Consider the following 24,583-nt stretch of genomic DNA (forward strand, 5'->3'; position numbering starts at 1 on the left):
CAGTTTCTCCATCTGTAAAACTGAGGTAAGGTTATTGTGGGGGAAATAATTTTGTAAAATGCCATTATCGTCACAAAATAACATTGCTGAAGTGTTTTGTGTTATTTGATTGAAGTGACATGAATATTATTAAGAAATTGTAATTAGTTTCTAGTGGCATTTCTTAAGTCTTATCAGAGATGATTGTGAAAATTTAATTCAGCAAAAGGGAACTCCCTAACTCCTCACTGAGTATTTCCCTCACTCCCATATATAATTATGCTGAGAAATGTTTTGCAATTTTTATAAGTTACTGGCTATTTAAAGGATTGTAGAAAGAAAAGGCTAATGGTCCTGTACATTTTTTTTTTTCAGATATCATGAAATCTAAAAGCAATCCTGACTTTTTGAAGAAAGACAGATCCAGTGTTAGCCGTCAGTTAAGGAATATCAGGTCAAAGGTGAGTTTTGGTTTTTAAAGACTATGGTGATACAGAAGAATTCGACTCCAAGAGCAGTTTGGAGGCAGCCAAAATGGAAACAGTCATTAATTTCCAGAAATGAACTTTAATTCCACAGAGCTTATGCCAATTGCAGAAATGACTTATTACATGTTGAACGTACAAGAACTTTAACAAGGGTCAGGGTTTCTTTCTCAGAAATGAAATTATCTTAAAGAAGCCAGCACTGAGAAGTAGAATTTTTAGTTAGTGCCACTTTCTACTTCTAAAACCAATATCATCCAAGCTTCTGTGTTGTCTGATTGTTCTGCCTCCTGTCATCACTACTTCCGTCATGTATTGTCACTTGTGTCTCCACATCTTAGTATTGATGACTTTTGGAGAAAGCATGGGCTTGTGGGCAAACTACTTCTCCTCCCCTTTGGGTATATGTAGGTAAACAAAGACACTCTTCACCCATCGTGCTGAGTACTTGAATTATTTCCTTTTATTCCATGGGATGCAGCCCAGGGGAACTGTGTAAAAGGTGTCCATGCTTTTTATGGGACCTGTGGGTGGAGGGTGGATCGTTATGAACACTGTTGCATTTAGGATTTATGTTCTTCTGTTGTTTTATTTTTGCTCTTTCCTCTGACAGTCCGTAATTGAGCAGGTCTCATGGGATAACTGAAACGAGCCAGATTCCAGGTTCCCTGTCATGTAGGTAAACAACCCACACCAACCAACCAACCTGACTCCCTTGAGGGAGCAACACACTCTGCATGCACTATTCATACCTCCATATCAAGCTATAATCTTTTTCCTTATTTTATTGTTACTCTTTTTAATTGATCATCTCTCCCACTTCAGAATCTACATGGAAAACCACATTAAGTTTCTCTGCACCTTCCCTGGCGAGTTTCTCCCTCACATTTTGCCACACTCTTTGGCATTGCAATCTCTAAACGGGACACCTTGCCCGGGGAGTCAATACACCTTCACTTTGTTGACTTTGAAGAATAGCTGGCTCTTTGTGAAGCCAGCTTCTCATGGGTGGGCAGGATGTGTTGTGTGAAAGGGCTACAGTGGCACCTGTGGGAACAGCCAAGCATGCATGCTGAATGACCTGTGCATGTCCTCAACTAAACTCGCTGCCTCGTGCACAGATATGTTTTTAAAGAGAAAAAAATCAGACATTCGCAAGGAGAAAGAGTCCACAAGTGTTGTTGATTTCTCTTAACATGGAGAAGCTGAGATTTATCAAAGTACCTACCCAGATAACATGAAGAAGTCAGACAATAGTCCCCATCATGCTTTATAAACCAATCACCCTCTGTTCTGCTGACAGTGGAAATGCCCTACGATCCACATTTGCTCAGTTAACCTAGTACATATTTGCCGTTGTGTGTGTTTGCAGTTTGTATTTTATCCAGTTGGTGAATGTCAGTGCCATAAAATAAAGCAAAGATTTGACAAACATCAATTGTAGCTTCTCTGGTTAGATTTACAGGGGAAAAGTTACTAATGCCAATATCAGGAGAAAGTAACTTTGAATGGATTTAATATTTTTCCCTCTTTTTTGGTGTTTTTAAATGTTTTATCACAATGGAACTCCCCTGAGGCTTTTTAAACAATCTTTAGTGGAAACAAGGAAAGGATTTTGGTCAGAAGAGAGAATAAAGGGTTGAAATACTGAATAAGAGGATTTCCACCGTACGTTGGACTGTGAATAAGAGGGAAGTAATTGAGTACATGTACTTTATAATTAAGCTGTTTTTCACCCAGATTCCCTTATCTAGTTAAAAGATAACAGGATCCAAAAGAGATGGTCAGTTATGATTAGTGAAACAATGAGTATACTACATTGCAAAATGGGACAGGATTAAGTTAATTTTTATTTAAAGGAATGTCATGCACCTCAAGACCCCTAAATATGATTTATGTAACATTTTGACCTTTAAATCTATTATATATAAAAACTGAATAGTCCCCTCCCTCACAGAGCTTACAGCCTGTTGGGGCAGATAACACTCACAGATAAGTATATATAAGATGTGGTGTGTGTGTGTGTATAAAGAATTATATGAAAATTTATAAGAAAAATCTACAAAAAAACACAATGGGGGGAATTAACAATCAAGAGAATTAGAAAAGGAATTTTAAAGGGGAGGAGGTGGCTCTTAACCTGAACTTCAGAAGGACCTAGTGGTTCCAAGAAGAAATGAGGACGGGAGCTCATTTCAAGGATGGGGAGTACAGCCTATGTAAAGCCTAGAGGTGGGAGCTGGTGAGTCATGTATGAGTATCAGCAGGTGTGCCAGTTTGAGCTTACTTACTGAGTGCATTAGGGTAGCAATGATGTGCAACTGGCCTAGAAAACTAATTTGGAACAAGATTGTAAAGGACTTTAAATCCCAACAAAGGGGGATGTATTTTATCCTATGGAAAACAGAGTTACTGACCCTTTTGAGCAGGAGACTGCCATAGTCAGACATGAGCTTTTTGCATCTATGTGGATGATAGGCTGTAGAGAGAGGCAACCACTTAGGCGGCTTGGCAATAAAATAATCCAATAATAAGTAATCATTGTGGTACGAAGAGGAAGAAAGAGACAGAGATGTTGAGAAGGAAATGACAAAACTTGGCTCTTGAATAAATACATGGAAGAGAAGGAGGAGCCAGGGCTGTGTAGATTGTAAGCCTGGCTGACTAGAACCATTGTGGTGCCCTCAGTAGAAAAAGGGAAGTTTCATATTTGGGATACCTATGAGACATCTAGGTAGACACCAAAACTTTCCTTTTTCAGTTGAGGTGGAAGGAACTTCAGAAGGAATCTAGTCCAACCCCATCATTCTACAGATGAGATAACTGGGACCCAACAAGGTGAAGGCACTTCCCCAAGGTCCACTGAGTCAGAAGTGGGTCTGATGCCAGAGTCGTTGCTTTTTTTCTTCTGTTCCGTGAATGACATCAAGCAGAGACCATTGAAGGTGTGGAACTGGAGCTCAGCTGAGAGCTGAAGATGCACATGCTGATAACATCTGCATAGAGATAATAGGGGAGCCCAAGAGAGCTGATGGGACCACTCAAGAGAATACAGAGGGAGCAAAGGAGAGGGCCCAGAACAGAACCCAAAGGCTATCCCCACACATTAGATGTGACATGTGAAGGACTAACTTGCAAAGAAGACTAAGAAGGTTCTGACAAGTAGAAAGAGAACCAGGCTACAAGAATGGTGTTATAAAAATCTAGAGAGGAGAGAAAATCTAGAAGAAGGTGGTGATTAGCAGTGTCAAGTGCTGAGTGATCAGGAAGAATGAGGACTAAAAAAAAACCATTAAATCTAATAATTAAGAGCTCATTTGTGGCCTTGGAGAGGGGCAACTTCTATTGTATCATCCCCTAGAAACCAGACAAAGATTTGAGAGATGGATGGGAGAAGAGAAAGTGGAACTGAATTTGAAAACCTTTTTCAAGGAATTCTGATTGTAAAAGAGAGAGGAGATGTAGGACAATACATAGCCTGTGGGGACAGTGGTGGCATTGTTGTGTCATTTCTTTCAAGCCTACTCTTCCTGGCCCTGACCCCATTTGGGGTTTTCTTGGCAAAGATACTGGAGTTATTTGCCATTTCTTCAGCTCATTTTTCAGGTAAAGAAACTAAGGCAAATAGGATTTAAGTGACTTGCCCAGGGTCACACAATAAGTGTCTGAGGCTAGATTTGAACTCAGGAAGACTCATCTTCCTGACTCCAGTGCCAGCATTCCACTCACTGCACCATCTAGCTACTTGTGGGGAGAGTAGGGTCAAGATTTTTTAAGGAGAGGAATATGAACGTATTTGTAAGTAGCAGGAAAAGATAAGGCAAGGATAGATAGGGGAAATAGATAAGGACAGAATGAAAGCACTGGAAAATGGAGTGACTGAAGAGGCATGCCTCTGAAGAGCATGGTGGGGAACGTGAAGTTGTCAGTGAGGAGAAGAGCCACCAGCCCCACTGGATCACAGGAGAGGATGTTGAGATGATTTGAAATGGAGGATTGGAGAGAAGAGGAAGCTAGTTCCACGTAGCCTCTTTTGTCAGTGAAGTATGAGTCAAGGTCCTAAGCTGAGAAGGAGGGAGAGAGTTGATTATACTTCCAGAATATAGGCATCTCACCTCTTTCTTAAGAACTTCTTAGTGACTCAGAATCCATAGTCTGTTCTCTTTGTTATATAGATCCAAAATCTGCTTCTTTGTAACATGAAGTCATAGAATGTTACTGCTAAAATAAATCTTCTAAGTCATTTAGTCCAGCTTTTTTTTTTTTAACAGATAAGGTAGGTAATTCACCTAAGGGAACTCACTGTAGAAGCTCGTTCTGTCTCTGCCATCCATTAGCGCTGACCCTCTGGAGCTATGTGTATCTCTGCTGCTTTCACAGCTTGTATCCTGGAGCATCATCCCTGTCTACCTGAGTTATCTGGAGTAAATCAGTTCTGCTTCTGACTCTTGTCCTCGTGGCTCAGGTCTTTCCACCTTGGGTACAGATATTTCCATGTCCATTTGTGCTAATCATCTTCCCCTTGTTCCTTTAGAACCAAGTGTCCCCTCTAGCTATTTGGTTTGACCATGAAGCCCATCTTACCAAGTCTTTTCTTATGCTGAACTTAAAACACCTTCCAAAAGGGCATTTTTATTTACACATAAAAAAGAGGATTCCTTAGGTTAACCATGAATCTCTTTGTTCCCGCTTGCTTTTTAACAGAAGTATGTAATATTTATATTATGGCAGCTAGGTGGCACAGTGGATAAAATGCTGGGCCTGGAGTCAGGAAGATCTGAGTTCAAATTCAGCCTCAGACATTAGCTGTGTGACCCTAGGCAAGTCACTTAACTTGTTTGCTTCAGTTTCTTCCTCTGTAAAACAGGAATAATAACAGCACTTACTTCCCAGGATTGTTGTGAGGATTAGATGAGAAAAACCAGTAAAGTACAGTGCCTGATATGTAGAAGGGCTATATAAATGTTAGTTATTATAATTAGTCTGTGCATTTTAAAAAAAGCATCAATGGCCCCTTTATTGTTGCTATCCCTATTGTTCTCATGTGACACTCCCTACTCCCTCCTGCCCCCACTAAAAACAGAAAGAAGGGTAAAAAAAGTGCAACAAAGAAGCATAGTTGAACAACATAAACCTTCATGTCCAAAAATGTTGTCATCTTGCATCTTATGTCTGGCTCCTCTTGGGGTGTAACACGCTTCATTGATAGGTCTTGTGGAGATGCAGTTGTACATTGCATGGATGAGAGTTCTCAAGTTTTTCAAAGTTTTTTTTTTTTATTTTTAGATTTAGACATTCATTTCCACAAAATTTTGAGTTCCAATTTTTCTCCCCATCTCTTCCCTCCCCCCACCCCATAACACCTTGCATTCTGATTACCCCTTCCCTTAATGTGTCCTCTCTTCTATCACACCCCTCCCTTCCCTTATCCTCATCTTCTCTCTTTTCTTGTAGGGCAAGATAGATTTCTATACCCCATTACCTGTATTTCTTATTTCCCAGTTATATGCAATAACAATTCTCAACATTAGTTTCTAATACTTTGAATTCCAACTTCTCTCCCTGCCTCCCTCCCCACCCATCCCCACTGAGAAGGTAAACAATTCAATATAGGCTATATATGTGTAGTTTTGCAAAAGACTTCCATAATAGTCATGTTGTATAAGACTAACTATATTGCCCTCCATCTTACCCTGTCCCCCCTTTCTTCTATTCTCTCATTTGACCTTGTCCCTTCCCAAAAGTGTTTACTTGTAGTTACTCCCTTCCCTCATTTGCCCTCCCTTCTATCATCCCCCTCATCCCACTTGTCCTCTTCTCCCCAACTTATCTGTAGTGTAAGATAGATTTTCATACCAAATTTAGTGAGCAGGTTATTCCCTCCTTAAGCCAAATGGGATGAGAGTAAGATTCGCTTTTCCTCTCTTACCTCCTCCTTTTTCTCCTCCATTGAAAAAGATTTTTCTTATCTCTTTTATGAGTGATAATTTGCCCCATTCCATTTCTCCCTTTCTCCTTCCAATATATTCCTTTCTCACCCCTTAATTTTTTTTTTTTATAGATATCCTCCCTTCGGATTCAACTCAACCTGTGTTCTCTGTCTACGTGTGTGTGTATAAGTGTATAATCCCTCCACCTATTCAAATACTGAGAAAAGTCTCAAGAGTTACAAATATTATCTTTCCATGTAAACAGTTCAGCTTTAGAAAGTCCTTTATGATTTCTATTTCCTGTTTACCTTTTCATGCTTCTCTTGATTCTTGTGTTTGAAAGTCATATTTTCTCTTCGGTTCATCAGGAATGCTTGAAAGTCCTCTATATCATTGAATGACCATTTTTTCCCTTGAAATATTATACTCAGTTTTGCTGGGAAGGTAATTCTTGGTTTTAATCCCAGTTCCTTTGACTTGGGGACTATCCTGTTCCAAGCCCTTCGATCCCTTAATGTAGAAGCTGCCAGATCCTGTGTTATCCTTATTGTATTTCCACAGTACTCGAATTGTTTCTTTCTAGCTGCTTGTAATATTTTCTCCTCAACTTGGAAACTCTGAAATTTGGCCACAATGTTCCTAGGAGTTTCTCTTTTTGGATCTCTTTCAGGCAGTGATCTGTGGTTTCCTTGAATACTTATTTTGCCCTCTGGTTCTAGAATCTCAGGGCAGTTTTCCTTGATAATTTCATGAAAGATGATGTCTAGGCTCTTTTTTTGATCATGGCTTTCAGGTAGGCCCATAATTTTTAAATTATCTCTCCTGGATCTCTTTTCCAGGTTAATTGTTTTTCCAGTGAGATATTTCACATTATCTTCCATTTTTTCATTCTTTTGGTTTTGTTTTGTAATTTTTTGGTTTATCATATAGTCATTAGCTTACCTCAGCTCCACTCTCATTTTTAAAGAGCTATTTTCTTCAGTGAGCTTTTGAACCTCATTTTCCATTTGGCTGATTCTGCTTTTTAAAGCTATCTTCTCCTCATTGGCTTTTTGACCCTCTTTTTCCAATTGAGTTAGCCTATTTTTAAAGGTATTATTTTCTTCAGCATTTTGGGGGGCCTCCTTTAGCAAACTGTTGACTCACTTTTCAAGCTCTTCCATGGCCTGAGCCCTTTGAATATTCATTTTGGAGGTACTGGATGAAGAAACCTTGACTTCCTCTGACAGTATGCATTGTTCTTCCTCATCTGAAAGGATGGAAGGAAATACCTGTTCACCAAGAAAGTAACCTTCTATGGTCTCATTTTTTCCCCTTTTTTGGGCATTTTCCCAGTCAGTTACTTGACTTCTGAATCCTTTGTCAAGATGAGGGTCCTAGTGCTCCTCCTCCCCTCAGGACTTTGTGCAGGGCTGAGGTTCAGATCAGCTGCTCATTTCCCTCAGGGGCTTTAGGCCAAGTGCTTCACAGGTGAACGCTGGGGCTGCTGCCACTGCTGCTGCCACCACCACTACTATTGCTGCCTCTTCCTGGGGCCAGTGCTGGGGGCGGGGGGGCCCTGCTCCCCTCTTGCCCAGTTGGGAAAGCCCTCTCATTGACCTTTGAAGTTTTCTTTGGCACTTGTAGGTGAGGGATCTGAGACCCTCCCTGCTGGGTATTGTGCCCTGAAGGCCTGTTCCAGTCCTGTTACTCCCGGTGCTGTATGGCCAGGGCTGGGCTCTGCTCAGCTCAGCATCCCATGGGATAGACCTTTCCTGTCGGCCTTCCAGGTTACCTTTGACTGGAAATCTCTTTCATTGACGTTCTGTGACTTCTGCTGCTCTAGAATTTGTTGAGAGTTATTTTTTACAGGTATATATGGGCTGTGGGGAAAGAGCTATAGTATGTGCGTCTTTCTACTCCGCCATCTTGGCTCCGCCCCCTCAAAGTTGTTTCTTTACAGCCTTTCTGCCCTTGAATAAATTGTTCTATGGATTCTGCTCACTTTACACTGTCACATCTCACCAAGTCTTAATGAGCTTCTATTTACTTGTGAAAATGTCAAGTGCAGTTTATTACCCATGTTCTGGGCATGTAGGCTTCTGAGACCCTGTTATTTTTCTTGTTCTTCTCCATTCTTTTCCTTTGAATTATGAAGCACTTTCTCTTCTATTATACTGTGTTATACCTATCTACCTCTACAGTTTTCTCATTTTATAGTTTTATTTGGACATTTTTCTTCTTCCCCCTTTATTTTTGGTTTGAATCCTTTTAGGTCAGATTGGCAAGGTTCAGGTCAAACTTCATTTTTCCCATCACTCAGGAAAGGTACTCATTTCTCTCTCTGAAGCCATTGTCCAGAAAACTAATTCCTGTTCTTTGAAATCAACATAATGGATTGTTCATTTTCCGTATCCTCTTTTTGCTTTCAGGATCCTAACCTTCTTCTAGGGAAACAGATGAAAACAACATCAGAACACACCCACCCTCACACCCCACAGCCAGGTCCTTTGGCTGCCTGCTCCCTACTACCTGATTCAAACTCTAGAAATACATTTTAGGTTTACTGTCATTATTTCCACCTTAATCAGCAGGAGGATAGCTGTCTTGAGTTTGGGGTAGGGTTTGATAAGTCTGTCCTGTTTCAGAGATAATTACAGAAAGACACCACTCCCTTCTAATTAAGCTAAGTCATAGTTCCATATGACTGTCTCTGGTCCCCTCAGCAGAGAGTCAATAATCATTGTAATACATCTCTTCTTCCTGGAATCTGTAACAGATTTCCTTGCACTTATAAATCTTCTTTATTACCCTTTGTAGTATTACAAGGAGCTACTTCAAGTTCCAGTTTCAGCCTCAGAGCTTCTGAATGCCTCCAGTGCTTAAATTTTTAGCATTCTAATATTCACCAACCTCTTAGGGACAAATTATTTACAAGTACGACCTTTGGTGTCATCGCCAGATTTAGTTATGTGAAATAACGGTCAGTTAATGGGCATGCTGTATTAACAGACCAATAAATTCTAGTTCACAGGTCAGAAATCCTGGTATTTGATGGAAACTAATCAAGAAATGAAGCATATTATTGTATTTTCCTTAATACAAAAATTTGTAAAAACTTATGAAAAACAGCAGGGGAATTAAAATGGAAATAAAGAGTACAGTATTGTCAGTAGCTGCTTGCATGGTTTCAAGTAGACAGTTTTCTGGAATTAAATAGGTCATGCTTTAGTTGTGACTCCCAAAGAGATACTTTTATGTGCCACCTGGGTTGCCAAGAACTCTATATCTCAGTGGTAGATTATCACAAACCATGACAATGTGCTTCATCAACAGGGCTTACATTCTTGTAAGTATGTACTAGATGCATTTGAGTTAGTAATGTTAAAAAAATAGTCTGTCATAAAAGTTTTGTCGACTCGGTACAAATGGAAACAGTTTTCAGTAGTTTCCCCAGTAATAACAACAGGACGTGTTGGGTAATTTCTGTAATTTCAGCAGAACTTTCTAGTATACAATAGCAGTATCTTTTTGGGGCTTTTTTTTACAGTATTGACTGAAGTTTGAGGGAAGGTCATGGGGACAGAATATAATGTATCCATGAAACTACCGGCCATAAATGGGGCATCACACCTGTAACTGGGGCTTTATTAACAAACACTAATACAAAAGAATAATGAAGAAGAACAAAAAAAATGAAGAAGAAAGAGTAACTTACCCCAGAAAATTGTGGGTTTTTTACCCAAATCCTCTTATTTGGATTCTGAAATGACAGAACAGCTAAGCCCATGAGTGTTGAGTGAGAAAGCTGCACAATGACTGAGAAGAAACTGAAGCAAGTTTCAGTCCACAACTTGTCACCGGTGATTGTTTCCCTTTCCGTTTTTCTGCTTCAGTTCACACAAAACTGCTAGAGCCTTAAAAAAAAAAAACAAACCTGTCCCCTCAACCCTGTTTGCTATGGATTTGTGACTGTTAGACAGGCCTGCGTTTCTGCATGGAGGCTCTGTGGCTGATGATAATTTGTTTCCCTGCAACCCTGTGGGCTGCTGGAGCACAGCATTTATTTTTGTTCTTTACATCTTCTACACGTGATAGGACACAAAGCAGGGGCCCCTTGGCTGCTCACGCAGCTCACATGAACATGTTAGGAGATTTTAGCTTCCAAAGGGTTCCCATTCTGGCCCAGCCCTGGGGTCTTGCGTGATCCTGCTAACAACCTTTGGTGATTTAGATTGATTTAGACATTTATCGGTTTTGAATTGGTTCACGCTTCCTGTGTTTCAAAGTGCTATGCTAAGCACCATGAGGGATGAAAAGATGAGTAAGCCTCAGTTCCTGCCCGTAAGCAATTTACAAGTTAGTTGGGAGAGATGATAAATGGGTGTAATATGTAAAAAGGAATATAAGAGCATTCATGTTGTGAATTTTATAGTATCCCTGTATATTTCACAACATTACTACATTGTAACGCACAGTAGGTGTGTGAAGTAAAAGTATCATCACTTTAAAAGACAAATGATGGTACAGGGTCATTAATTAAGTTTAGTTATATAAATCAACAACAGAGCTGGAGCTTCCCAGCTCCACTAAGTTGGTACACAGTGTTCATGATAAAAGATGAATAAATTGACATGAAAAGAGAGAAACATTTTCTGTCCTCAGTTCAGAAGGTAGGGTTGTCCAAATGTTCCTGTTGAAGGACACTTAATTTCACTGAGTCCCAGTGAAATCTGTGATAATGTGAGATATCAGTTTATTCAGACTGGTTTGGCTGACCAAATGGATAAAAAGACACCTCACAGATTATGACAGACAGCTGGGCCACAGATCCCACTGAGGCAGTCTGCTTCTTATCTTTCTTCGACACATATTATAGATGGTCACTGCGCTGGTTCTGAATTGAGTAAGATCATCTTTGGAATGCCTTCTGTACACATTGGAATATTCATTTCCCTATAACTCCTCCCACCTACTTCTCCTCATTCCACTGCAATTGTAACAAAGAAAAATACTGAAACAAAACCCGTGGACAGCAACTGTGTCTGGTAGAACATGCCACATTCCACATCTAGCATCCCCTATCTCTCTACTTAGAGAAGGGAAGTAGAATTCATCCTCTGTCCTCTAGTACTGAGACCAGTCAGGACAGTTAATGCTTTCAGTGAGCCAAGGCTACTCGTTACTCCCTATATGAGGATTATCCCATCAGTGCTATGCAGCTGCATCATAAAGGATACCAATTTCAGAACTGTCAACTACTTGCGATCCAAACAACAATGAAAAGGCATACTGGCGGTCTAAGCAGACTATGTAGCATATTACTGATTATGACTAACATTTGAGAAATTTAATGAAAATCCCACTAAAGACAACATGGGACTGGAAAAGGAGGAAAATCAATTGGTAGTGAGAATGAGAGTCAATAGATGAATAGCCTGGCTGCTACATATCTTTTTAAAGATATTATAAAGGGGTGGGGGGAGCCACAGACAGAAAAAGATCTCCAGCATATTGGGGGATACTCCATTGATTTCTTAGGGATCCAGATTTACAAGAATTCCACAGTGTAAGGTGTGAAAGGGTTTTGGTCTGTACTCTTTTTAGCGATCCAGTTAGCTAAAAGATTTTTAACCTACCCATTCAGACTGCTGCTTGTCTGTAGTGCAGCTTCAAGCCTGTTCATTTGCAGAGTTCAGCTTCTTTATGCACACCTTCTTGTTCCTCCTTTTATCATCCAGTTACTTTGGGGGAGAGAGGGCAGGAAATTCTAGAGTCCCCCAATAACACTTCACAATAAGTTTCTCTCTAGCATGTTCCACTAATCTCTCCACAAAGGAGGCCAACCTTTCTCCTTCCTTTGCCTGAGCATCAGCACCATTTCTTTGTTTGCCACATGTACTCTTTTATTTGGGACTTTTACCTAAATTGCCAAGGACTGTGATTTTGGAGGCTTAAAATTTTCTGCATTTTTTTTTTTATCTTTTCCATACCCAGAGTCTGAAGGAAGGCCTGACTGTGCAAGAACGTCTGAAACTCTTTGAATCCAGGGACTTGAAGAAAGACTAGTTGTATCCCATTCAACTTGAACACACATCCCACCTGGCTTGCAACAGCACAACACAAACGCTGATTTTTGTCTGTACCGTATTTTATTATTATTAATTATTGTTATTATTGTCATCATTAACTGTATGGATGGATAAGAGACTGATTTATGGATTGTAGTTCACACCACTTCCTGCTGTGTTGATTCCTTCAACTCCTCCCTCCCAACATCTTATCAAATCTTTTCTTCCACTGTATTCTAGAATTAGTAAATGATTTAGGGGGGAGGAAGACGAACAATCTAATTTTCCTCCCATTCTAGAAACCTGTATTAGAATTCTTTACTTTACTGTAATTCATTACACTAAGTGTCAGTATTAAGGCTCAGCAGCCTATTGATAAGCTAGCTCTGTCTTACCGAATGTATTGGTATGGAAACAGGGCCCAGTTGGCGTATCTAGCTCTGCTGCGAACTGGCAGTGGTTTGGTGCTCATCGGCACTTTGAGCCAAGTACGCCAGGAGTTAGTCTTAACTCTTGTTTCTCTGAGGTAAAGCCTAAGGACATTCTGTTTCTGCCTAAATTTACAGCACTGACCTACTGGAGAGAAATTAGAGGGGGAGTTGGAGAGGAGAGGTGGTTTGTAACCCTGATTCTGCCACCCTTGATCTCAACTCTGATAAAAGATTTTTCAGGGGGAGGGGGAGTGGGGAACGGAAATGATGGCATTTTGTACTCCTTCTACTAATGCAGCTTAGAACCACACATCCCAGAATATTGTGGCAAAGTACTACAACAGATTTGTTGAAACTGATCGTTCCTAATTCTTGTTTGTTTTTTTTTTTAATTAAATCTTGCACAAAACACCAGCTCCCCCTCTCATTACTTACTCCGATCGTTCTTATGGTATTTTCAGTGACCATCTATTTTTGAAATATGGATTGGGATTTTGCATTATGATTCCTGCTATCATGAAAAGTGTCTGCTCTAAAAATTTAATCTTTTTTTGAAATTCCTCCCCATATAAACTATGTCCATTTAGTTGGTTAAAGGGAGGGAGGGGGAAGAAACATGAGGAGGTGGTGACACTCTTTTGTAATGTCATTTTTTAAAAAATTATTCCTAAATTCAACTGAGATCAGTAGTGACTACCCTCATGTATACTTTTTTAAAAAATCCTAGTCAAAACAAGACAATGCTAACAATTTTGCATGACATTTTAATACTTTGTGAATTAGACTAGATTTGTTACAGGCCATTCAAAATCCTTAGAACTAATAACACTACCTTATGTTTAAGATTAAACAACACTTTTTCCCCAAGTGAAAAGTAGTTCTGCTACCTTTCAATGTCAAAAAAAATAAGAAAAGTCTGAAATAAGGTCCATTTGATGGATTCATCCCTTTTCCTTCTTCTTAGAGTTAACTTGACACCTATATATTGCTGAACGTCCTCTTTCAAAATGTGTTTTAGCATTAAATGGCCTTAAGTGCTGAATTTTTCCCCCTGAATTTGAAGACTTAACCTGGTCAGCCTTTTATAGCAAGCTTCTATCTGGCAAATGGGTAGGTGATTTAGAATAAAATTATTATTAAAACCATCCTTCTCAACTTGCTTTAAAAGACTGAGTAAAACATGGCAACCTGGGAAGGCAGGCTAAAATACTAAACTATATAGATGGAAAGGGTAGAAGTGGGGAAATGGCCTTTAATTACAGTAAACACTCAACTTATTCTTGTCTTACTTGAACACTTTAAACCTCCAACCCCATTCACACTATCTGTTCACTTCCTTTCTCCTAACTTCAGTATTAATACTCTTCCAATTTCTAAATGGTTAATAGAGACAGCCTATGGTTGTCATTATATTACAAGGAAGGGTGAGTTTTTATGATACTTATTGTATGTAATAGCAACAAAGAACCAAATAATATTTTAAAAATCTATAAAATAGAAACCACCTAGTGGCAGAGCTGCAACAAATGGAGAATGGTATTTTTGTGTGTGCCGTGTTCCACATCACATCTTTTGAATGTTCAAAACCTAGAATTTCCTTTGTAAGGAGGAAATTATTTCCTGCTATACCTAAAATAATATTTTGCTTGCCTCTGCTAGAACTGGTAGTGGACTGCCTGCTTTTGAAGAGCAGATGGAGGCAGTGTTCATTAGCTCTTGGTGTAGCACTACTCACATTTGCCTCTTTGGGAACATGTGGCCCTTTTGAGAGTTAGGTTCTCAGATCATCTTAGGACAAGGAGGAGGTACAGCAGACGAGAATATAGGGTTTGGAACTAAGAGACAAACTGAATCTGACTTGACGCGCTGCCAAGAATATTTACCATTTTGCTGTGTTGTGTGCATTATTTTTTTACTTCTCTAAGAAAATCAAGCTTACCTGTATGTGGAAATTTGCATTTTGTTCTGCTTCTTCTAACCCTTGGACCTAAGCAAACCAAGTGAACATAATTTGGATGTTGTTTCTGTAGTTACCCGGTCTCCTCATTCTCAGAGAAAACTGCCAAGTGAGAGAACATGAAATGCTCTTATTTGGGCTTTTTCCCTCCTGCACTTTTCTGAAAAAGTAGCCTAGTGTTGAACTGGAATGCTTGGTTTTACTATCTAGTTACGTAGAAAGACGTAGGATGTTTGTGTTAATGTCGATGAGAAAACGGCAGATCTCTTCTCTTACGGCCTTTCCCTGCCTTAGAGCTCAGTTCAGTTCAACAGTTAGGAAGCACCCGCACTGTACGAAAAGATGCTCCATATATCATCAGTTTAATTCATTAGGTGCTGATTGCAGGTATTTTCTTGTTCAGATTTTTTTTTTTGGCCTGAGATGCAAAGATGAGAATTCTAACTAGGCAAGTAAAAACGAATGATCTTCTTTCTTCTGCTGCCAGATGGCCTGGACAAAAGCATGCACAGACCAGTGCAGTATTTGTAAGACTGGACTGAGCTACGTCCTTTCCTAGATTCTGAAGGAATCGCTAAAAGCTAGCACCTCTCAGTATTTTTCATACATTAATCTAGGCAACTAAATCCATTGGAAAATTATTTAATGATCCTAATTCTAGAAATTAGGCCCCCAATAGCATTAGTTAACTAATTTTAGTACTAGTGGAGAAAAAGTAAATATCCTCTTGGGTGTTCTTTCTTCTTTTTAAAACAACTCTAAAACAAGTAATTCTGGGTTCTTCTAAATAACCACTTGGTGGGAGTTGAAAATGACAAAAGACGCGGGATGTGATTCTGCAGACACAGGGCATATGCCTTTGGAAAAGTGAATTATAAGGAGATGAGAAAGTATAAGATGAAGGATTGATAGGATGGATAGACATAAGGCAGTGAAACTGCTGGTGGTGTTCCAAATATAATGACAATTTTGGATCATATTGGTTGCTGGTACTTTCGGCAGAAGCAGAAATAAGTAACTGAAATCAAGATAAGCATTTTCTTTTGGCCCAGTGAATGAGACTGAGGAGTCACAACTATTTGCACAGGAGAAATAGTCGATGCTGTCATCAAGTTGTCCAAATGGGAGGAAAGAGTAGAACGTTGCCTCGTAAGAAGCCTAATGAGCACTAAAAACCAAAAAGCCAAAAATAGAAATGATGGCTTTTAAAATTAGAGATGTTTTCTTTAAGAACTATGTAAAGCAAATATCACCTAGCATTATTTTAGTCAACTAGTATTGGCATTAAATGAAATTTATTCACTCCACAAGTAGATGTAACAATGTAATTTTTAACATGTTGAAGAATTTTAAGAACTAAATCCTAACTCTCCTTTATAACCCAAATTATAAGCATATCTTTTAGACCCCAATTTTATTTGGGAACAGAGTAAAGATATTACAGTGGAGGTCAGGGTTCTAGTCCTGGCTCTACCACAAAGTAGCCAAGGCCTTGGGTGAATCACTTCTTTAACAACTTTATGCTTCACCTCAAAGTTATTACTGGCATATATGTGATTCAGAATAATAGAGAAATATAAAACATAGGTAATAAGATCTACATTTCCTATGTGTATGTTAAGGTCAGCCACACTGAAAGTTATAAGAAAGAAAGGAAGGTATCAATACAAATTCTTTAATTACATTTAATACAAGAAGTTACACAAATGGACATTTTACTACAGACAAAAGTAAAGATCTATTACACCTTCTTTGCAAACTATCAGACTTGGTTCTCAACAAGAAAATAAACTGCAGTTAGCCTCACTAATGCCGTAACTTTGGTCATCCTGAAATGAAGATACAAACGAAGATACCGCCCCTGAACTAAGCAGGCATCCAAGAAAAGTATTATTTTTATCCCATCACGCAAGATGACAGGAAAGGAACACTGACCAGAAAAGCACAGCAGCCTGTAGCCATTTAGGTCTGTGGCAAATAGGTTCTCAAGGATACCAATGTGATTGATTATTATGGTCAATGTCCAGACACCAATGTGATTATTGTGTTCAATGTCCTCTTTTCAGAGGCAAGGAAATAATAGCCATTGTTAATGAAAATGTTTAGAATATTACAAATTAATATTTAGCACTTTATTAAACTAGAAGTTTCATTTCCTAGGTAAATGAGGCATTACAATATTGAATGGAAGAATATGTAGGTATAAATGAATCACTCTTCAGTTTACTCTTTATAATTCAAATAATCGTCAGTTGACTGAAAAAAAGCTTTTTATTTCAAATAGAAACACAGAATCTGTGCTTACTGCAGATATTCACATAAACAGCCTACCCAAGAAGTGATTCATACTTACTCAAAAGTTTTTCAGTTTTACATAATAGCTTTCCTAGAGTTATGATAGTAAAGGGGTGCGATGTATTAGCTGTTGTGTTTCTAAATTTCCTCCAACCTGAAATCAGTTTCTGTCATTTTTCCATTCCATTAAGAGTAGAAATATACTGACTAAAATAAATAGATCATTTCCATGTAGAATAGCCCAAACAAAAATAATGTTTACAAGAGATCCTGCTGAAATACATACTACATTTTGTTTTTAAAATATGGCTTTAAAATTAATTCTTCCTCTGTTCTTTTTCTTTGTTCCAACATGAAATCTTAGTGAAAAGTCATCACATCCCCCCAAATTTTATCTTCATAAAGACAGATTCATTTTATGATTCTTCTCCATGAAAAAAATCAGTGATTTTTTTTTTAGGCTGAACAAAGGTATCGTTACAGTCACTATAATAAATTACTGAATTGCTTAGGAGTTTTCCATTACTCTCATGCTATATAAAGAATGAAAAAGCTCAAAATTTACTACCATAATAAGTGTTTTTTTCTCCCTCTTCCACATCAACAAAATGGTCTTTTATTCTATACCATCTATACCCTAAAACCCTTTTTAAAAAAATTAAGCTCAGATACTCTTTCTACTTTCAAACTCTGAAATAAAAAAAAAAATATGAAAATCTAACTTTTCTCCTACCTTTTTCCCCCAAAATCAGAGCATTCTCTAGTTCATTTTCTGCGCTTCTATCCTATCTGTTTCATAGTGGATTGTCAGTATAGAAGCTACTGTCTGAAATACCTGTACAGGATAAAACAAATATACATTTCTGTGTATCCATATAAACACTGTTGTTTTTTTTTGCAAGCTGCTATACTTTACCGACTTCAGTACTGAAAAGAACCATTAGTTTAGAAATAAAATAATTTTTTTGAGTTCTTTGATAGAAAGTTACATGAATCTAAAAAAAAACCTATAAAAACATGAGCATTTTCAGATTTTATCTCTTATGATGCTTTTTTAAAAAGGGATCTTTGTGGGGAGAGAAGTGGGAGGAGGACTGAGACAAGAACCTGTTCCTTATAATAAAAGAACAGAATTTCTGCTTCTTTAGCTAAAAATAAAAATAAACATAAGAATGCTTTCCATGGTAGGCAAATCGCTGACATGAAAGCAGCATGATGAAATATTATTATTTAAAGAGACATCCTCGATGTAATTCCTCTAGACCACTGCATTTTTGTGGTCAATATAGGATTCTTCTGCGTTGTGAACCTTTAATCTCATGCATGCTCATTCATTCTAAATTGCATTTTCTCTTTAAAATAACTTAAAATCTGTATATGCAAGGCACGCACTGTAAATATTTATTACTTGGAAGTCAGAAAGGGTTTTGTGACTTATTTTTTTAAAAAAAATCTAATACAGATGGTTCCTTTTTAAGATTGAAAAAAAAACTCTGGGTGTGATGTTGAAAGACCCAGCATTATGATAGTTTTCAATGACTGCTTTAAATGTCTTTTAAAATTCTTTGCTGACAGTTGATTTTGAATATACTTTTCAAATGTATAGTGTATCTGAAAAGTATGATCCTACAAAGGCTGAATTTTTCATTGAGAGAATTCAGTAATGCTGTACTTGGTATATATGGCATTAACAGCCCTCTGCATAAAGTTTTTTAAATGAAGAAAAAAGTTGCATTTAGCAAAGATAGCTAAAATGTGACAGAAACCATTTTTTACATAATAACTTAAAAATGTTACAGGGCGGTAAAGTGTAAGGCATGGTTTTCACATCAGGGATGCAGTCCTATCATTTCTTCACCATTCAAGATTATTAGGTAGGGTTGTAGGGAAGAGATTTACCACGTCTGCAGTTATAATGTTTAATTAAACATCATGTTGTAAACTGAAACTTCTATGTGTAGGCATTGTTTCCAGTATACTGTTTTGTGTCACATCAATGTAGAAGTGACTTAATTGCAATATGAAATATTGTGGAGAACTGAAGGCTAAAATATAGGATAACCTGGGAGAACATTAAATAGCCCTATTTTATGCAAGTGAGTTTCCTCTACTATAATGACTTTTAAAAAAACTATCATAGATGAATGAAATTAGGGAGGACATTAAAAAAATTTAGCCATCAAATCCTATTTGTCAAGTTTATTACCACCACCTCCTTTACTTCTCCTAGAACAGGGGCCCATAATCTTTTTTGTGTGATTGACCCCTTTGGCAGTCCAGTGAAGCCTATGAACCCCTTTTCAGAATATTTTAAATGCATAATATACATAGAATTACAAAGGAAACCAATTATATTTAAATACAATCATTGAAATGTTTTTTAAAGTTCATGGAGTTAAAAGTTAAGAATTCCTAGAGGAAGAAAGAGGTTGGACAAGATATGTTCACTAATAGGTTCTTGTATATTCATTATTGTAAAAGTAACATAAATATATCTTGGTTTGAAAGTCTTTAGAATTCGCCTCCATCTTTGGCTTGCCTGCTGACTTATTCTTACACTAATTCAAGACCAAGAATTAAGTAGTGAGAGGAAATCATGATTTTCTAAGTAATATTTATAAAATGGTAAGCAGTATATTGTGACACTTAGGAATGATACAGCTTTATCTTTTCTCTCTTCCAAATCCTCTTCTTTTTATCCATTTTTTCAACATACCCTGTCTCATACTTAATGAAAACAGTAATCAATTAGGATAGATGCCTTGAAATATTAGATTGATGGGATTTATAGCTCTGACTTACATGAACTTCTATGAGAGAAAAGAAAATGTTATCTGCTGTAACAGTATAAATTGGAAATAATCCATAATCACTTATCCATGCCTAAAATGATCTTAAAAATCATAAGCCACTGCTAACACCCATGCATACGTGTGTGTATTTAAGCATACACTCACACAATAGTATATTTTATACAATGATTAATTATTGCACTAATATTAAATGTTCTGTGCACTAGATTTAAAAATTTTGTGAAAAATGAAACAGTTCCAGGGAGTAAACACCAACATTCTGACCATAAAGCTTATCATCTGTAAATCAGATATGAGGTAAAACTCATGTGTGTGTATATATATATATGTTTAGGCCCACATGGTTTATATATCAACCCCTGTCAGACTGTCAAATTTCCTTTTAAAAAGATAGTAAAGGATGCTGATCTGCTTAATAAGGCTTCTCTCCCTCCTTTCCTTTTCCAGTCAATGCAATCCTTTGTGCTTTTTAAAAGCCACTGTTCCTGATCAACTGTTCACTGTAATTAAAACATTACTTTGTCACAATATTTATTCCTTAAACCTTCTGTGACATGCTAGATTCCTGTGGATGTAGCTGATCATTTTTATTTTGTAAATATTACCTAACTTTACATAAACTATATCATAATAAACTATTTTTGCACCACCCTTTGCATGCTGTGTATTGAGGTTCTCTTTATTGTAGGGGTAGAAATACTAGTTAGCTTAGATGGGCATTTTGTTAAATATAACTGGGCTATTATTCAGTTTTCTTAGATGTTTGTTATTCCACTTACGTAGAAAGAATCTTTTTTTTTTTTTAATGAGTACGTATGAATGGAGTACGAACTACAATACTGAAGGGGAACATACCAGATCAATGAGATCACTGAGCTAAGTGACCTCTCTTAAAGTCTCTTACTTCCTATGTGACCTTGGGGAACACACAACTTTCCTGGGGCTTGTCATATGAAAAATTACTGTGTAGGACTAGATGACCTCTGAGGTAGGTCCCTTCCAGCTTTGGATCTTTAATCTAGTAAGGTAAAAAGTGTGAGCCCAAACTCTTGTTTATTCAGAACAAAAATTATAAAGTGACATATAATACAATAACATTTATGTATCAAATATAATTAATAAGGGCAGGACTATCCCCAGAGTTTCCTGAAAAAGATGAGAATCTAGTCCTGAATTTTTGGTCATACAAGGGTATCACATTTTATATTCTTATGGAAGTTAAGAGCCTTTTAAAGATAGATGGCTGGCTTTTTAAAAAATAAAGCTTAAACTAGTAAGTTTATAAAATGATTGAAAGATACTTAACTAGAATATCATTATAATGTTTTTATGTAAAGTTCCAGTAGCATAACGCTACTCTATAACAGGCTACCTTTCTGGTCAATGAGAATACGAACTTGAAGTCACTATTGAGTTTAAAAAAAATTCAATGCAACCTATATGTTGCATTTATAATGTGACAGGGCTGAATATATGCTATTTTCTTTCGATCAGGACCTCTGATTTCAATGAGGTAGGGAACTCCCAGTGAGGAAGCTACTAGGGAGCATCGATTGCCAACTCCTCTGCAACTTATAGGACTTAGCGTTCCCTGGGACACTGAAAGGTTAAGGGGCTTGCTCTAAGTCCAAGGGCTAGTGAGAGGAAGGATTCAAACCCAATCTTCCCAACTCTAGTGGCTAGCATGCCATGATGTCTCTCAAATATTTACTACTGCTACAATAAAAGGCATTTGAGAATCAAAAATGTGTATTTAAGAAGCCAACAGAAAGCATTTAGAAATAAAATTTATCTGTCAAAAATTTAAACTATTAGACATTTCATGTTAGACCTGCTTTTCAAGATCATTCTGTACCCCATCCATAAATCAAATTACAAGCCAGAATTATTTTTTGTGAGCTCTTCACTCATTTCCTGAGAGGCAACTGATGAGTAAACTACTCAGTTAATAATAACAGGGATTGTTTTTTTAAAAAATAATTTCTAAGGTATGACATAAGGCAGATTGTACTTAATAGCTTATAACCATTGTGGTTCCTCCAGATGTTCCTGAGGCAGTGCAAGATCAAGTATCTTATGAAAATTCAGTTTTCTGTAATTTTTAGTTTTATTCTAATTCATTGAAAATTGGTAGCCTTTGTATGGTATACATGGTATATTTAACCATTACAGGTGATTTACCAACCATTCTAGAGAAACTAGTTTGCCATATTTAGGACATATATTCTTTAGTTGTGTCCTTGGAATATATTCCTGTGTTGAGAACTCAGAAACAAAGGGCAGTAGGCTTTGGGTCCTCCTCGTTCCACAAACTGTTAAGGCTTCTTTGAAGAATAAATGGAACTCCTAAGACACTGCCACCAAACAGTGTAAGAAGTGGTAGGTAGAAGAGGATTTCATAACACTAAAATCAAAACTGATTCAACTATTTTAGACTTCTCAGCTAATATAAAAATTTTAATAGCTAGTAATGTAAAATGAAGGGGAAGTTTTCCTAGACAAATAAGTAAACTTATTGCTGTTCAAATAGTACGTCAAAAAAACTTAATATCCATTTGTGGAGACCCAACTAGATTAAACAATAATAAAGACTGGGAGGTTTCTCTCTGCAAACAATTGTATTTTCACTATAAGGTGAAAGAGAAAAATGGGTGTTTAAAATCTATACATCACAGCAAGATGGACTTTATAGGTCTTTTTTGTCATTTAAGGTATATTCTAGGATTTCCTATTTTCTTTTCAAACCTATAAGTTGTTTGAGGAGATGCAAAGATAGCTCAAAAAAAATTATTAGATTTGTTCAAATAGTCATTTTGCTTTTCTAGTTTGAATATATGTATTATCCTTAGTGACAAAATTCAAGAAAGACAGACATTTGTCATGTTTCTAATCAGGCATGTTACCATTTTGTGGGAAAAGGTTAGTAATCCTGAATGTCATGCAGAATTTTGCATGTTATTTCATTGCTATTTCCCAAAATCTGAAATTTAATGTGAAATTCAGATATTAGTGACAACCTTTAGCTTCTATTTGGGATGGCAGCCTCCACAAAAGTCCTGCTTCTGATCATAAAAGTAGGTTTTCAAAGCCTGTACCAGTAGAGGATAAACCTCTGGAAACAATCTATCAGGCTAGAAATATTTCCAGTAGTTTGGTAAACTAGATGTTCGTGAACCCTTTAGCCTTGGCAATTCATAAATCCAGAATAAAAAATCTCTCTTGCCTGTCTGGCATGATCCTGACTTTGTAGAGTATAGCAGAAGGTAATAATGTTTGTAGATTGTGGGTTTCCATGAGATGATCTGGTACAGTGGAAAGGGTACTGACTGCAATCAAAAGACTACATTCAACACTAATTCATTGTTGGTGGAGCTGTAAGATGATCCAACCATTCTGGAGAGTAATTTGGAACTATGCCCAAAGGGCTATAAAAATGCATACCCTTTGACCCAGCAATATTCCTTCTAGGGTTGTATCCCAAAGACTTCATAAAAATGTGGAAAGGACCCATATGCACAAAAATATGTATAGCAGCTCTTTATGTGGTGGCAAAGAACTGGAAATTGAGGAAATGCCCATCAATTGGGCAATGGCTGAACAAGTTGTGGTGTATGAATGTAATGGAATACTGTTGTGCCATAAGAAATGACAAACAGGTGGACTTCAGAAATACCTGGATAGACTGATATGAACCGATGCTCAGTGAACTGAGCAGAGCCAGGAGAACGTTATACACAGTAACAGCCACAGTGTGTGAGGGTTGTTTTGGATAGACTTAGTCCTCCACAGCAAGGCAAGGACCTAAACATTTCCAAACGACTCATGATGCAAAATGCCATCCACATCCAGAGAAAGAACTGTGGAGTCAGAATGCAGAATGAAGCAAACTATTTTCCCTTTTGTTCTGTTTGATTTTGTTTAGTTTTACTCATTTTCTCCTATTTGTTTTAATTCTTCTATGCAACATGACTCATGTGAAAATGTGTTTAATAAGAATGTATGTGTAGAGTCCATATAGGACTGCATGCTGTCTTGGGGAGGGAGGTGGGAGGGAGGGGGAGAAAATTTAAAACTTATGGAAGTGATTGTTGAAAATTGAAAACAAATAAATAAATAAATTTGAAAAAAAAAAGACTACATTCAAATACCACTACTTATTACCTGACACTAGACAAAATCAATGAACTTTCATGGGCCTTAGTTTCTTCATCTGTAAAATAAGGAGGCTGGACTAGATGACTTCTGAGGTCTCTTCCAACTCTAGAGCTATAATCATTGATTTTCCCCAGTATCAAGATGATATACCATTCAAAGGATTGATTAACATCAATATTGACATTTTCACTCTAGTTGAACAAGATGAAAAGTTGCACCTAAACAGAAGGATGGGCCAGGCTCTCCTTAAAGAGGCAGATTCAAAGAGCTGGAAATAGCTTCCTCATGTTCTTTAAGGCGACAAGAAAACAGTCACTACCAGAAGTATTTGGCCACCTTGTCATGCAAGGTGCACAAGAAGCAAGGTTACCAGGAAACTTATGCAATAACTTCTGTTGCAAAAAATGGAATAACACAATCCTATGAAGAACTTGACAAGAATTTTCAAATTAAATTCACCAAACCTCTACTAACTGCCTACTGTGTGC

At 37.4% G+C, this 24,583-nt stretch overlaps 2 protein-coding genes across 10 annotated transcripts in view; one reads left to right on the forward strand and one right to left on the reverse strand.

Annotated features, from left to right (window-relative positions):
• The window catches only part of MPRIP (myosin phosphatase Rho interacting protein), a 226,486-nt gene extending 213,197 nt beyond the window's left edge, over positions 1–13,289 (forward strand). For 5 of the 9 annotated variants that reach the window (XM_072597050.1, XM_072597057.1, XM_072597059.1 and 2 more), the window contains 2 exons: positions 355–440; positions 12,371–13,289. In XM_072597050.1, the coding sequence (XP_072453151.1) occupies positions 355–440; positions 12,371–12,442 (158 nt within the window). In that variant the 3' untranslated portion in view covers positions 12,443–13,289. Of the gene's footprint in view, positions 1–354; positions 441–1,077; positions 1,144–1,289; positions 1,899–12,370 lie in introns of those variants that run through there. The other 4 variants (XM_072597051.1, XM_072597060.1, XM_072597052.1 and 1 more) reach the window with 3 other exon arrangements.
• PLD6 (phospholipase D family member 6) overlaps positions 1–24,583 on the reverse strand; it is a 54,576-nt gene that overhangs the window by 24,584 nt on the left and 5,409 nt on the right. The gene's annotated exons all lie outside the window — the stretch shown is intronic.

Source organism: Notamacropus eugenii, chromosome 3, assembly GCF_028372415.1.
Source record: "Notamacropus eugenii isolate mMacEug1 chromosome 3, mMacEug1.pri_v2, whole genome shotgun sequence".
In the NCBI taxonomy this organism is placed as follows: Eukaryota; Metazoa; Chordata; class Mammalia; order Diprotodontia; family Macropodidae; genus Notamacropus; species Notamacropus eugenii.